Here is a 15,679-nt window from a genome sequence, read left to right on the forward strand (position 1 = left end):
AAGGGCCACGAAGGGCGTGAAAATGAAAGACTCCCTAGCCCTCGCAAACCTAATAGCGTCGGGGTCGGAAAAGAACAAGAGTTGAACAAGAGTTGCCAAACCTCTGGCTTCCGAGTTGCGTACAACAGAACACAGTGGTCTGAACGAACGAACAACTGAGCCGGAAACGAGGGGTAAGGATAAAGGAATGCAGGAATGTGGCAACACCGTGCAATAGCACGTGCGATGCTCCTCCCTTCAGCCCTAACTGTCAGAATGCTGCTTTAAATATTACGAGTATATAATCTGCCCGCGGTCATGATCATCACAAACCATCGTTAAATTTAATTTAAACAAGGCTATTGTTTGCTATTCGATTTACGTCGCTTAACGCAGACAAGGTGCTGACGTTGTTCTTCTTCTTCTTCTTGTTATGAAGTTCTCTTCCATATTTTCCTAGATTTGATAACATGACTATCTGAATGAATATCTTTCTAAGTTGTTTACGTTTTGTTTTTATAGAACTTTTGCTCCAAGCAGTCGCTGTTGTCTTCAGCTATCTCACTCTATGAGGAAGAGGACTTACCACCGTTTCTCAGGTAAAGTGTTATATATACTGTGATTAGTAGAGTGTGGTTCAAAATTAACCATATAAGAGTGCCTTTGTTGGCGGGACCTGGTGTTTACAGTGCACTACGTCGTCTGGCATAGGATAGAGCAATTTTGTTACTTTCATTGATCTGTCTCTGTCTTACACTTGGCTTTGACAATATGAAAGTGACTGGGGTATGAGCGATGCTAGTAATGCAAATCCTTTTACAGCCAGTCCCTGTTATGAATGGTGTGAAACTGTTGCTCATAGGGTCGGTTTGTGAATGCATTTCAGTGAGCTTGGCAGTCTGATATGTAATAGCAACTTCTGGCTCAGTGAGGAAAGCAACGGGAAACTACCTCACGCCTCATTTCCCTAGTACGCCTTTTCAGTGATATCTAGGCCATCTATGACAGCTGATGGTGGAGCTGTTGAAGATCCAACCAGCCTTCGGGCTGATGACTAAACATACACAGTAGGTTAGAATTGTAATACTGACATCGGGTTAATTACTACGAATGTAGAATGAATACGTACAGGTTGTCCAATAAGAGAAGGGTTTTGATGGATGTGACCGTGACAATGAGCTAGAATAACACAGAGAGGCGAAGCGCTGCCTGCCTGCAGTTAATTCAACGAACATCAGTGGTGATATAACCAAGGGGAAGTTGCTCCCGAATGACAGAAAATATTGAAAGTGTGCGTTTTAGAATTACTGGTGCAAAATTAAAGCCCGTTAGCCGAAAGCTTGGAGCATTAATAATCACAGAGTGCGAATAGTGCCACTTCATCCATGTTGCGACGTGAAGCCAACACCACGATCAGCTGATTGTAAGGTAGTTCGAAAATGATATAAAGAGAATCGTCATATAGTAACGTACGAACAGGCCAAAAAATCGGATGGAGAACGTTACCCTCCTTGACTGTTGTGGTTAAGTGTAAATTACAATAATAAACCGTGGACATAAGAGCCTCCGTGGCTCAGACGGCAGCGCGTCGGCCTCTCACCGCTGGGTACCGAGGTTCAAATCCCGGTCACTCCATGTAAGATTTGTGCTGGACAAAGCGGAGGCGGGACAAGTTTTTCTCCGGGTACTCCGGTTTTCCCTGTCATATTTAATTCCAGCAACACACTGCATTCTCATTTCGTAGCATCTATCAGTCATTAATAAATCACTTTGGGAGTGGCGACCCCATCGTACTAATAGCCTATATCTGCTTCATTCATTACATCCCTGACCCGGTCATTGACTGGAAAACAGGTTGTAGGTTTTCATTTTCGAACCGTGGACATAAATGAGGGCAATAAAATTGTGAAACTATCAATAAATCATCTAATGCTGACATTTAAAATCCGCTTTCTTTTTCCTCTTCAACATCATTTTCCTCCACCTATGATGGATGGTATTTTTCCTTTCCTTTTCCTTTTATTTTCACTTTTCCTCCTCTTCAACCCTGTGTTATTTTGGCATAATCTTGAAATTAGTTTATTTATCTTATGTTAATTTCATTTCTTAAATTTACTTGTCGTAGACAAGTTATTTTAGCATTATTACCATGTATTGGCTCTTAATTCAATACTTTTCTGTATGATGTACGTTCTGTAAAAATATATTTGGCTTAGATTGCTTTGTGATAATATTAGTGTACTTTTATTATTGCATCATCATATTGCTTTCTCTTATTGTTTTTATTATTGTTATTCGCATTACAAAATAGCCTCGTTACGATTGTGTTGGTGATTGTTGTTTTAAGAGGAAGCACAACTCACTAGTGAGGTTTGTTTCGTGTCAAGGTGGATTTTGTTCACTTAAACATGAAACACACTCACGAGTGACCGACAGAGGAGCGCCAGTGGCGGTATCTCACATACTACAAATCTCTCATACGGATGACCAGGGGCGTGGATTGTATACTTTAAATAAAAATTGAATAAGTCCTGAAAAATTACTAGTCATTGCGACTATATTTAGGGGTCGCAACCTTATTAAACCTTTTGAATATGGTTTAAAATAAAAGCAATAAAACGTTCACCGAGCTCGATAGCTGCAGTCGCTTAAGTGCGGCCAGTATCCAATAATCGGGAGATAGTAGGTTCGAGTCCCACTGTCGGCAGCCCTGAAGATGGTTTTCCGTGGTTTCCCATTTTCACACCAGGTAAATGCCGGGGCTGTACCTTAATTAAGGCCAAGGCCGCTTCCATCCAATTCCTAGGCCTTTCCTATCCCATCGTCGCCGTAAGACCTATCTGTGTCAGTGCGACGTAAAGCAAATAGGTAAAGTTTTCCGTGGTTTCCCATTTTCACACCAGGAAAATGCCGGGGCTGTACCTTAATTAAGGCCACGGCCGCTTCCTTCCAATTCCTAGGCCTTTCCTATCCCATCGTCGCCATAAAACATATCTGTGTCGATGCGACGTAAAGCAAAAAAAAAAAACGTTCTTCAGCTTACCCCAGGTATTTCTGGGGTCGCTGGAACCACCCAGGATCATTTTTGTTTGGGCCGGGGTTTTGAGCCCGGATGCCCTTCCTGTCGCCACGTGGTTCTTGAGATGAAAATATCGACCGGGATTCGAACCTCAGCCGTCTGGGTGGGAAGCCAGCAGATAAGCCCCTGAATTAGTCACGCTTCCCTTTTAAAATAAAAGCGAATATCTTTTTTATTGTTTACATAAAAATTTACTTCACAAATTGGACCAAACACCAATTATTATCAGCAGTAACGTTATATTCATTACATCAGTTTCACACAGTCAATACTTCTCGAGTTTTGGAGGGTCAGGGTGCACTTTCGTGCGGAGCTTTACCATGCGCAGAAGGTACTGCTTTTTGGTAAACTTAGAAAATAGCTCTAGACCAGTGCCATTCCCCTCTTGATGCAGTCGTATACTACCTTCATTTGTGCAGCTTTATACTATAGCAGCTTGTAGGTTACATCCTATCACCACTCACTAGGTTGTTTGAGAAGCTCCCTGGTAGAATTTTCTGCCGTTGTCCAAGAGAACATCAAGGATGTAGGGCATTTTCTCAGTGACATACTAATCTAGAGTGCTGTCAGTGGTAACCAGCTTTCATCCAGCTGTTTAAGTCCATTGGCTTTGGCCGAAAAACCCCACATATTTTCCGCATTCTCAATTTTGTTTCGAGGTCGAGGTCTTTGTCAAACATCGCTAGCCCGATAACCTTTCACGAAATACCAGAGATGCAGCATCGCTTTCAAGACTTGATAGGCACAACGGCCACAAACGGTGAGGGAACTTAGTTAGTGGTCACACGTGTGTGCCAGGGACTGACATAATCTTTGCAGGCTCACCAGAAGTGAGATGAACCTGATCCCTATAGAGGTAGATTGATAAATGGTTTTGGCCATCCTCATGACTTGATGAAGAGCTCCAGGTGCTCTCAACCCCATGTGTGTTGGGAACACCCAAAGTTTATAGCTCAGTGTAATCATCTGTCAGAAACCCTCCTTTTCTTGACACCAATTGAGTAGAATCATCGCGCAGATCACCAGTGACACCGCTGAAGAGATCACATGGAGGTGGCTGCAAACTTTGTTTGGTTAAGTGCAAGGGTGAGGCGACCCTCAAGACTCTAAGGGTGAGCCTACCCTTAAATTCCTAAATTAGTTTCTTCCGCTCTTATTAGTGTATTTCCATTGATATTTCAAGTATGAGTATTTGAACTCGCGCTGCCTAGTGCATGTCTTTTCCAACAACCAACAGCTATTCGGCTCAACTCAGCCCGCTTCGCACACAAGCAGTAGCAACTACTTGATTAGTGGGGTGAAGAGGGGTTGTATCTCGTAAACATGTGAGTTTAGGCTTGCCCAAGGAGCTGCTGGTCGTCGTAGTGCAAATGTGCTCACGCTGGGCATGCTATTCAACCAGAGGAGCGCCAATGGGCGTACCGACATCGGTACCTCACATACTATATATCTCTCCGGAATAGACCACGTGTGTTACTTTCGAGATTCATTAAATCTCAGGGAACTCGACAAAAAATATCACGCTTCGCCACTGGTAGCTTAATGATTGTAAACTTTTTCCTTGATAAGTGTTTTCTTTTGCAATGTGAAATGCTTGCTAAGGTGGTTAAAAACCTCTTTAATGTTCAGTGAGCGAGTATAATCTATTCTTGTGCTTTGTTTCTTTCTCAGAGTTGGTCAAATCGCATCGAATTCTGAAGGCTTCATGAGAACTTTTGATTGCCCTCCCGGTTCCAAACTGATACCTGCTCTCCGCTGTGAAGTGTTTCCTATCCTTACGATCGAAACACACATGAACTTCGCCCCTTTGGATTTTTCGCTAGAATGACTAAGTAAGTTTCATTCTCCATCTGACTCTTCAGGTAGGTGGTGAGAATACAACCTATGTATCCTAATATTGAAATGCGATATTTTACTTATGTGATGTGATTTTGTTATTATTATTTCTTACTTACTTAATCTGTTTACCCTCCAGGGTCGGTTTTTCCCTCGGACTCAGCGAGGGATCCCACCTCTACCACCTCAAGGGCAGTGTCCTGGAGTTTCAGACACTGGGTCGGGTGATACAACCGGGGAGGATGACCAGCACCTTGCCCAGGCGGCCTCACCTGCTATGCTGAACAGGGGCCTTGGCGGAGGATGGAAAGATTGGAAGGGATAGGCAAGGAAGAGGGTAGGAAGCGGCCGTGGCCTTAAGTTAGGTACCATCCCGGCATTTGCCTGGAGGAGAAGTGAGAAACCACGGAAAACCACTTCGAGGATGGCTGAGGTGGGAATCGAACCCACCCCTACTCAGTTGACCTCCCGAGGCTGAGTGGACCACGTTCCAGCCCTTAAATTTCGTGGCAGAGCCGGGAATTGAACCCGGGTCTCCCAGGTGGCAGCTAATCACGCTAACCACTACACCACAGAGGTGGACTATTATTATATCCATTTATTTATTTCTTTATATGTTTAATATTTGATGGCCTACATTGGACCGATATATCCTCACCCTGAGAGATGCTGCCTCCCATTAGACCTTTTATTGCTCTTGCTCTTGGGCTGTTGCTTGGTGTGTGTGTGTCTTGAAGTATCTTAATTTTGTCTGTTTCGTTCTTAAGGTCATCGATTGCTATTTGTAGTTTTCTAATTTCATCCTTAATTTCCATAATCCATTTTATCTCGGTCTTGCTATTCAATATTTTTTCAATTATCTTTCTGCTAATTCTGGTGTCAGGTGTTTTGATAAGATGTGGTCAACAACCAAATCTGTAATTCGGAGCTTGCTCCACTTAAGGTTCCGGACCCCCCCCCCCCTCCACACGCACTCAGTTTGCGAGTGAAACTATAAAACTTCAGTGACGGTGTAATACCAGTTAAAATTTGCTGATTAGTTTAGATTAGGTCCGCCTCTGTGGTGTAGTGGTTAGTGTGATTAGCTGCCAACCCCGGAGGCCTGGGTTCAATTCCCGGCTCTGCCACGAAATTTGAAAGAGTGGTACGAGGGCTGGAACGGGGTCCACTCAGCCTCGGGAGGTCAACTGAGTAGAGGTGGGTTCGATTCCCACCTCAGCCATCCTCGAAGTGGTTTTCCGTGGTTTCCCACTTTCCTCCAGGCAAATGCCGGGATGGTACCTAACTCAAGGCCACGGCCGTTTCCTTCCCTCTTCCTTGTCTATTCCTTCCATTCATCCCAACCCCCACCAAGCCCCCTGTTCAGCATAGCAGATGGGGCCGCCTGGGCGAGGTACTGGTCATCCTCCCCAGTTGTATACCCCGACCCAGAGTCTGAAGCTCCAGGACACTGCCCTTGAGGCGGTAGAGGTTGGATCCTTCGCTCAGTCCGAGAGAAAAGCCAACCCTGGAGGGTAAGCAGATCAAGAAAGAAAAAGTTTAGATTAAATATTTTAAGTAAAAAACAAATTGTTAGCCCGTGTGTATTTTTGTGAAACCACGACTGTACTATCACGAAGCGTATCCGGATGAAACTATAAGTACATTGTTTAAAGTCTGTTAGGGGCTGCCTGGCCGAGGCGGAAGAGGCGTGCTCGGTTCGCCCGGAAGGACGTGGGTTCGAATCCCAGCCAGGAAGTCGTAACATTTAAGAAAAGAGATTTCCACTTCCGGGGTTACATATGGCCCTGAGGTTCACTCAGCCTACACCAAAAATGACTACCAGGTTAATTCCTGGGGGCAAAGGTCGACGGGCGTAGAGCTAACCACTCTATCCCATCAGGTGCCGCGGTTAACAATGGTGGAAGCCTTTACCTTCCACTCCTCCAAGGGCCTTAATGGCCTGTACTGGGACCTTTCCCATCATCACCCATAGCTCATGGGACCATGTAGCGACAAAGGTAACCCTGTCGGGTCATGAACACATGGGACCATGCTCCAAGTTTAGATTGGATATTTTAAGTAAAAAACAAATTGTTAGTCCGTGTGTATTTTTGTGAAACCACAACTGTACTATCACGAAGCGTATCCGCATGCTCCATAGTCAAGGGACCTTGACAATGCCTTCTCATCGGGATTTTATATAATTAATCCACTCACATGAGACGACAAATGTCCTTACGGCACAGCAAGGTCACTGCTACTCTCTCATTCCTAAGATCTGAACCCCGATCTCTCAAGGTCGCAGACCGTCCGCGGCTGTGAAAAATATTACTTACAACTATCTTAAAGGCATACAGTGAACAGAAGAGGTTTTGGATGCTAACTTTCGGCATAGATAGGCAAAATTAAGTTTATATAAATTTACTAGGCGCTCGTTGAAAACATGTACAAATCTATTACAACTTTGACAGACTAACACAAATTTGACAGATATAAAACACTTTTTTAGCAACGGAAAAATCCGTGCTACCATTCGCATCAGCTATCTCATCCACATTCCAAAGAAAATATCTATGTGAATTACAATAGTTCGCTGATAAAATTTTTGATACAAGAAATCCTTCCTTCATGATCATTGATTTGATCGATATCTTCCTCTCTATAAAAAATAAGAATGTCCGAGAGGATGACAATTCTTGTTCACATCACATTTCTACCTTTTTGTTGTTGTGTTCTTTCAACCCGCTGAACTTTTAAACTGTTGAGTGCTACAAAACAATCATAATAACCCTTAAATATTTACTGTTATAAACCATGCCCCTCCAAATGCAAGTGTTCCACGGGAGTAAATCCCACATTACTTATTTTTAAAATTTATTTACACTGGGAAAATTTCGTCTAGAGTGGCCGCCTATCTTAAATTTACCGCCACCGATTATATATATATAAAATAAATTAAATTGGATAAAATGATCAGATGCTCCAGCAATTCAAATAAATCCCAACGATCTAAACATGAAAATGAATAACATTGCTATGAGTCTCCCATAATAGAACGAAGCTGTACACAGACTAATCATCGGAACTCGTCATTTACAACAACTATCAGTGGACTTTCACGAAGTCTAAATTCAAATAGAACACTAATTAACTAAAGACATGTTCACACCCTGAAAGAGAAACATATATTATACACATACAAAGAAAACAATGGCTGCATTTTTATCTCGTAAAAATCCGCTGCATATGCGAGCTGCCGTTCTAATCTGTGCTACCGAGGTTCGAACACAAGACACTGGTCGTCTCCATCAAGGATGCTGGAATCAAACCCTAGCTACCGTAATCATGTAAAGTACAGTCATAAATTTCTACATTGCTTTGGATTAGGTTTACGGCGTCTGTGGTAGTTACGTAAATATTCCGTCTTTTATTCACAGAAGAGCCTACTGGTAGAAAGAAACAAATTCCTTCGCTGGGCTATTCACTCAGCTGACCTCTCCCTAAGGGACTCTCCCTCTCTGGGTTATAAATCACGGCTGTCGCCTGCTTCTCTGCCACCAGGCTAAATACACAATTCGACCCGCTTACTATAGGTCAATGTGTCAATAAATTCACTCAATTGAACTGACGCATTGTATTCATGCTCAAATCAGCTCATACATTTTCTATATCCAAGAATTATCTCTCAAATTAGGCCGCTAAATCATATCAAATTCCCTCAACTCTCCAGAGGTCTGGGGTTCAACCAAACGTTCTCTTCCCCGTAACATTTACCACATTTCCATCAGCCTACAACCACATAACAATGTTCCCTAATCTCTGGCCACTGAGGCGAGAGAGTGTACCTGACATCCCCTAACTTGATGCTCAAATATATCGGCATAAAATCATCGATCAAATTAAATTGAAAATGATGATAGTAGTAATAATAATAATAATAATAATAATAATAGAATTAAAATAAAATATCAGAATTTACCAACACACTAAATGGACATTTACACGTGTAGCGTAACTTGTGTGTGTGGGAGGGCGGATATTCGAACCTCTGCACAAAACTCTTCTCACGATTCCAAATACAGCCCAAATATTACACTAGCATGCAGGTAAATTTACTGTTTGCTACTTTTAAAATAGAGTGCTGTAGCTATTCCACGCTTACATCTGTTCAGGCACTTGTTGAGGATCCTGTCGCCCAATAATCCCTACTCATCTTATCGAGTCACACAGATGAGGTTCGCGACATTAACCAAGCCAAAACTTCTACTTACTTTCCCCCAATTCTCCTTAACAGCACTCGTAAAACCCAAATACAGCAACAGGCTCATGTAGTCACTAAGAGAGGTCCCAAATTTTAGCCATTCCTCCTAGTTCATTTCCTTCCCATATGCAATCAAAGTATTTAAACTACTCTAGACTATACCGACCACTCTAAACGATCTAGCCTATCAATTTTACATTATCATTAACCCTATCCTTACGTTAATTTCTATTTACTAGGGGAAATACTAGCATTGGAAGAAAAACATAGCTCAGTACTCAACAGTTTGGTGCATCCTGGCCCGTCCGGATTTCCAGGGGCCTGCCGATGGCGATTACCCCATGATGCTGACTCGTGGGGTCCTGTGTTCTAGATGTACCTTGACGTTTCTTGAATACTCCATATTGGTGGTATTGGGACACTAGAAAATATATTTTACACAGCTTTACACACTTCTTGTTCACACGACAGCATCAAACTTCCCCTTCTCCTTTCTCTGGCTAATGAACGTTACGTGTTGATAATTTTAATAGATAACTTAGCTAGCCTACTTCACTTGAGTAAGATATGACGGACATTCACGGTATCCTCATTGCTAAGTTTATCGCCTTGGATTGCCGTGACGTCAGCTAACTGTATTTATCCTGATATCTTGTCTAGTTCGTCTGTTCGTGAATCACTTATCACTCCCCGTTATTTATTGCTATAATTTCATCTTGAATTCTGTTCACCATTTAACGTGGATTTTTACAGTGCTTTTTCACACGTCTACTTTTTAAAAAACAAAGTTTTCAAATACTAGAATTATATTCCTAGAAATTGATCTCTCTCACTGCCACGGAAATTAGTCTCAAAACTAGCATTCTCCGTCCGGAGTTTGATACTCCATAGCGTAAAAACTACACAGTCATAATATACGACGTAACTCCGCGTACTTACGGGCTGCTTCACGGCCGATATGTCATGCACGCATCACTGTCGTGCAATTACTTTCTCTATTACCAATGCACAGGAGAAACTATCTGAATTACACTCCCGTTTTCGATCACTTTTACCATACATTGGAATGGCAATACCGCTCGCGAACCGGCCGTCGTTTCACCTCTGAAGCTCCTTCTCGACTCTCTGCCACCCTCGGAAGTGCAAGGACTTATATGCTAACCAGGAGTGGGAGTGCTTCCATGGACATTGTCCCCACTCTAATTTTGACAGCTCCTGAACCAGCAGTTACATGAAAACCAGCTACGCGCCGGATTGTGTGACTTAAAAATCGCAAGTACGCAATGCTATGCAGAGCACCAAACGATCAGTAGTTTTGTGGTAATTTATTCATATAAAACCGGAGTGGGGGTGGGAATCCCCATTAGCATCTGGCTTCACAGTTAGCGTGAGGACGCCAAGCCAGTTACGTAAGCTTATTTAGACGCATTTTCATGAGTGACATTCTTCTACCTTGGTTTCTAATTTTGCCATTTATCCAATATTCTTCTCACTGCTCTGACATGTGCTTCCTGGTTAATTTAGCCTTTATTAAGCCGAAAACACCTCTGAAATCACCCCCTCGCTTTGGCATCACTGTGAGATGGCATTTGTTTTCAAGATGGAGTCAGCAAAAACTGTATTCTTCCTCCCCTTCTTCCAAGACGCGCGCTAAGTTCGGGGGTTTTCTGAGCCCTCAACTGCGTGCTCTAGGCGCCTCTGTGTTGCGAAGTATTGTGCAATATGATGCAACTGCCAGCATCCACACAAAGGAAGCTACAAGCCTACTTCTATCCCAGTTATATAAATCGAAATAAATATTTTGTGTGACGATACGGTCACAGTACGGAGGTGATTTTGTCTTTGTTTTGTATAGATTAAGTTATGATGGTGTCGTCACTGCCGTGGATATCAATTTGGAAGTTTGTGCGAGCATGTGGTTGAACATATTCTTGAAAGATGTTTCTCAGGCAGAACGTTCCACGAAGAACGCAGCCTTATAAAATGGTAATGTTGACTTTAGAGTGTGTAGTGGGGCTACGATTGTTTATATTTAATACACCTTTTGCAGCTGGGCCAATAAGTATGTTCACCGCACGCCACTGCGAGCCCCGTTGTTGTAAAAACAGTTCACCAGCTGAACGTTGGTAATAACAATAATAATAATAATAATAATAATAATAATAATAATAATAATAATAATAATAATAATAATAATAATAATAATAATAATAATAATATGGCCTCAGCTATCGTGTGCATGCAATTTGTAATTTTACGCCATCTAGCTGTATGCTCGTCAATTTCGACGTTCTGTTTTACTCTAGACCCAGTAGATGGCAGAGTAAACTGCATCTCTCTTGGGCGTCTACGGCTGAGTTTTAATCAATTCTGTCAGGTAAACGCCAAATGTGTCACCAGAGATCTTGTATATGCCGACATCGTACGACATGGAATATCGAACTGACTACTTTCCTCCCTTCAAAAGTCCGACTACCTCTGCTGGGTTTGAACCCGCTATCTCGGGATCTGCAGACATCACTGTACTACAGAGAGAGTGAAGGCATAAGACATTTTTGATGGCAGTTCGCCCGTCGTATGGAGACGTTAAGCGATTACCGGACCACTTGGTGTCATTTGTTAGTAGTAGGTTGTGTGCCGCCGCCAACTCACACCCAGACGTGTAGGACACCCATGGTCGTCAAAGAGCTGCACCAGGCTAGCTGAACTTGTCCTCGGACACTAAATGCCATACGAAAACTGAACTAATGAATGTACCGAGCGAGTTGGCCGTGCGGTTAGGGGCGCGCAGTTTTGAGCTTGCATTCGGAAGATAGTGGGTTCGAATCCTACTGTCGGCAGCCCTGAAGATGGTTTTCTGTGGTTTCTCATTTTCACACCAGGGTAATGCTGGGGCTGTACCACAATTAAGGCTACGGCCACTTCCTTCCCACTCCTAGTCCTTTCCTGTCCCATTGTCGCCATAAAACCTGTCTGTGTCGGTGCGACGTAAAGCAAATCGCAAAAAGAAAAGTGTGTGTCCAACCAAGACCAACTCCAATACTCAGACCACAATGCAAAAGAAAAAACATGGCTGCCGTACCGGGCCAAAGCTGAGATGGCGACGAATAACCTAATAATAGTCGTAAGAAATTTGTAGTACGAAAATGTTTATCCATGGTTATCAAACACGCAATATTTGAAACATAAAATAACAGTGGTAATTTAAATTGCGCTTTATCTATGAGCGTATGTCACATAGAGCGGATTTTGAAAGCTTTACAACAAACAGTAAGTTATAAGTACGACTTCATTTAAATGTAAACACATATTCAAGAAAATTAGAGACTCGGCTAAGTAACATAACACAAACAAAAAAAAAATCATTTTTCCTTCTCTTAACACTAGGTCATTACTCACCCTTCACCAAAATATTGCAGTCGAACAAAACTAGTAGTGCACACATCCAACAAACAAATTACAGACTAAACAACATAACACCAAACACAAAAATATCAGTTTTCCTCCTAACTTATGAACGCTAACCCAACATGTTCATAAGCTCGTCTAAATGGTATATTCTGAGCTGTCAGTAGAGAAATGGCGAGAATTGACATTGGTATACGAATAAGTTTGAGTGTTGTTTTTAAAAGTAGAAAAGATCACAGTATCAAGATAAAACTGGAATTCAAGAGAACAAATTGGGGGCAAATATTAATTTATAGGCAGGGTAGTTAGGGGTTGAAATAATTTACCAAGGGAGATGTTCAGTAAATTTCCAAATTCTTCGCAGTCATTTAAGAAAAGGCGAGGAATACATCAGATAAGGAATTTGCCACCTGGGCGACTACCATAAATTAAAGTTCATAAATAATAAGCAGTCACTTTAAAACTCCAGTGCTTTTCTGTTGAGAGACTACGTGTAGTTGAAAAACTCTTTCAATCCTGAGTAGTATAATTGGATGGTTCGGCCGCCTCCTCCTCCTCCCGCGGCGCGGGAAATTTGAATTCTGGCGGGAAATTTGAATTTTGTCGGGAGATTTGAATTTTGGCGGGAGATTTGAATTTGTAAACAAAGCCACGTGCTTTTTGACAGCTGTCATCAACAACAACGCATCGCTAACCTCACTGCTGCCATCTTGACGGGCCTAAACCTCAGTAGTGCCAACTTAACCTAACTAGTGCGAGGTAAACAAAGCCACGTGTTTTTCGACAGCCACGTGCTTTTTGACAGACAACAACGCATCGCTAACCTCAGTACTGCCATCTTGACGGGCCTAAACCTCAGTAGTGCCAACTTAACCTAACTAGCGTGAGGTAAACAAAGCCACGTGCTTTTTGACAGCCACGTGCTTTTTTGACAGCTGTCACTTAACCTAACTAGCGCGAGGTAAACAAAGCCACGTGTTTTTCGACAGCCACGTGCTTTTTGACAGACAACAACGCATCGCTAACCTCAGTACTGCCATCTTGACGGGCCTAAACCTTAGTGGTACCAAATTAACCTAACTAGCGCGTGGTAAACAAAGCCACGTGCTTTTTGACAGCCACCTGCTTTTTTGACTGCTGTCATCCGCCATCTTTAAACACTGTGCTGCCCTCTTTAGATGTAAAATTCGTCACCTGTCATCGGCAGTGCTGCCATCTTGGCGGGCGTAAACCTTAGTGCTACCAACTTAACCTCACTAGCTCGAGATAAACAAATCCACGTGCTTTTTAACAGCCACGTGCTTTTGTGACAGCTGTCATCCGCCATCTTTAATCACAGTGCTGCCCTCTTTGTGGTGGCGGATAATTTGAAGAATGCTTTTTGACAGCAGCCATCTTTGAGCACCGTGCTGCCCTCTATGTGGTGGCGGTAAATTCCACGTGCTTTACAAACCTATATGCTTTTCTGACAGCTGTCATCCGCCATCTTTAATCCAGAGAGAACAGTGCTGCCCTCTATGTGGTGGCGGCAAATTCCACGTGCTCTTGTTTGGAAACAAATCAACATGCTTTTTTTGACAGCTGTCAACCGCCATCTTTAATCACCGTGCTGCCCTCTTTAGCTACTTACCTTTGACAGTTGTCATCCGCCATCTTTAATCTAGAGAGAACAGTGCTGCCCTCTATGTGGTGGCGGCAAATTCCACGTGCTCTTGTTTGGAAACAAATCAACATGCTTTTTTTGACAGCTGTCAACCGCCATCTTTAATCACCGTGCTGCCCTCTTTAGCTACTTACCTTTGACAGCTGTCATCCGCCATCTTTAATCCAGAGAGAACAGTACTGCCCTTTATGTGGTGGCGGCAAATTCTACGTGCTCTTGTTTGGAAACAAATCAACATGCTTTTTTTTTTGACAGCCATCAACCACCATCTTTAATCACAGTGCTGCTCTCTTTAGCTACTTACCTTTGACAGTTGTCATCAGCCATCTTTAATCTAGAGAGAACAGTGCTGCCCTCTATGTAGTGGCGGCAAATTCCACGTGCTCTTGTTTGGAAACAAATCAACATGCTTTATTTGACAGCTGTCAACCGCCATCTTTAATCACCGTGCTGCCCTCTTTAGCTACTTACGTCATCCCCCATCTTTAATCTAGAGAGAACAGTGCTGCCCTCTATGTGGTGGCGGCAAATTCCACGTGCTCTTGTTTGATACTGCATTGCAATCAAACACTGTTTAGAAAAAAAATCTCTTCTCAACATGAGCTAGACAATAACATACTTACGAATCTGCTCAACACCTTCTTTCTTGCTTTTCTTCTTTGAGTAATAAACAAAAACTCTATCTTGCAAATAAGGAGCGGGTAGAAGGTAATACCTAACCTAAAATAAAAGAATATCCCAATTCTGCTTTATTTATTTACATCTTGTATGTACAAGTTTTATCTCGAATCATTTTACCCTAGTGATGTTTGCGTACTTCTCGATGCAATTCTTGAATGTACAAGTTTAAACTTGCCGTACTACTCTCTCAGCGTACCTCTCCCTACAATATGTACAGTGAATTGTGATGTAAGACAGCGTAACGTAAGTACACACCTCTAGCATAATGTTTACATCTGCTTTATGTAAAGTAGTACCTATCAATACTACTATGCCCCCAGGCTAGCGTGTTGGTAGAATTTGGGATGACAAACCGTTTGCAATCATCACAATTAAGGGCTACCTTACTAATTAAATGAGTGTACAACTGGTGCTTCTTGCTTCTAATGACAGACATTTGCTTATGCAAAACAGGTGGATTACTTTTAATGCAATTGTTATAGTTTTCAAAACTTAGCTGATTCTGAACGACATTCTTTTTCACCCCCTTCAATCTCTTTATTTGTAATTCATTTATGAGTTTTATGCAATATGACTTGGATTTAGTACCTACAAATGAATCGATAATATTCCCAGCACATTCATCTTTCATTTTACCTAGTGTTCACTAGTGGAAGATGATATTGATTATTTGCAGGATAGTTACTTGTATCAAACCTACCCAAGTCTGGCTTTATATCATTGTAATAGTCATCAGTTTTGATTTGATAAATAAACGAATCGGTATCTGTGTAGAGCAATTGCGCATTAT

At 42.3% G+C, this 15,679-nt stretch overlaps 1 protein-coding gene across 1 annotated transcript in view; it reads left to right on the top strand.

The window, feature by feature from the left end:
- LOC136872319 (endothelin-converting enzyme 2) overlaps positions 1-4,886 on the top strand; it is a 274,577-nt gene extending 269,691 nt beyond the window's left edge. The window contains exons 15-16 of the mRNA XM_067146134.2: positions 502-578; positions 4,730-4,886. Coding sequence (XP_067002235.2) covers positions 502-578; positions 4,730-4,886 — 234 coding nt within the window. The remainder of the gene's footprint in view (positions 1-501; positions 579-4,729) is intronic.
- Positions 4,887-15,679: the final 10,793 nt, after the last annotated feature.

Source organism: Anabrus simplex, chromosome 4 (genome assembly GCF_040414725.1).
Source record: "Anabrus simplex isolate iqAnaSimp1 chromosome 4, ASM4041472v1, whole genome shotgun sequence".
In the NCBI taxonomy this organism is placed as follows: domain Eukaryota; kingdom Metazoa; phylum Arthropoda; class Insecta; order Orthoptera; family Tettigoniidae; genus Anabrus; species Anabrus simplex.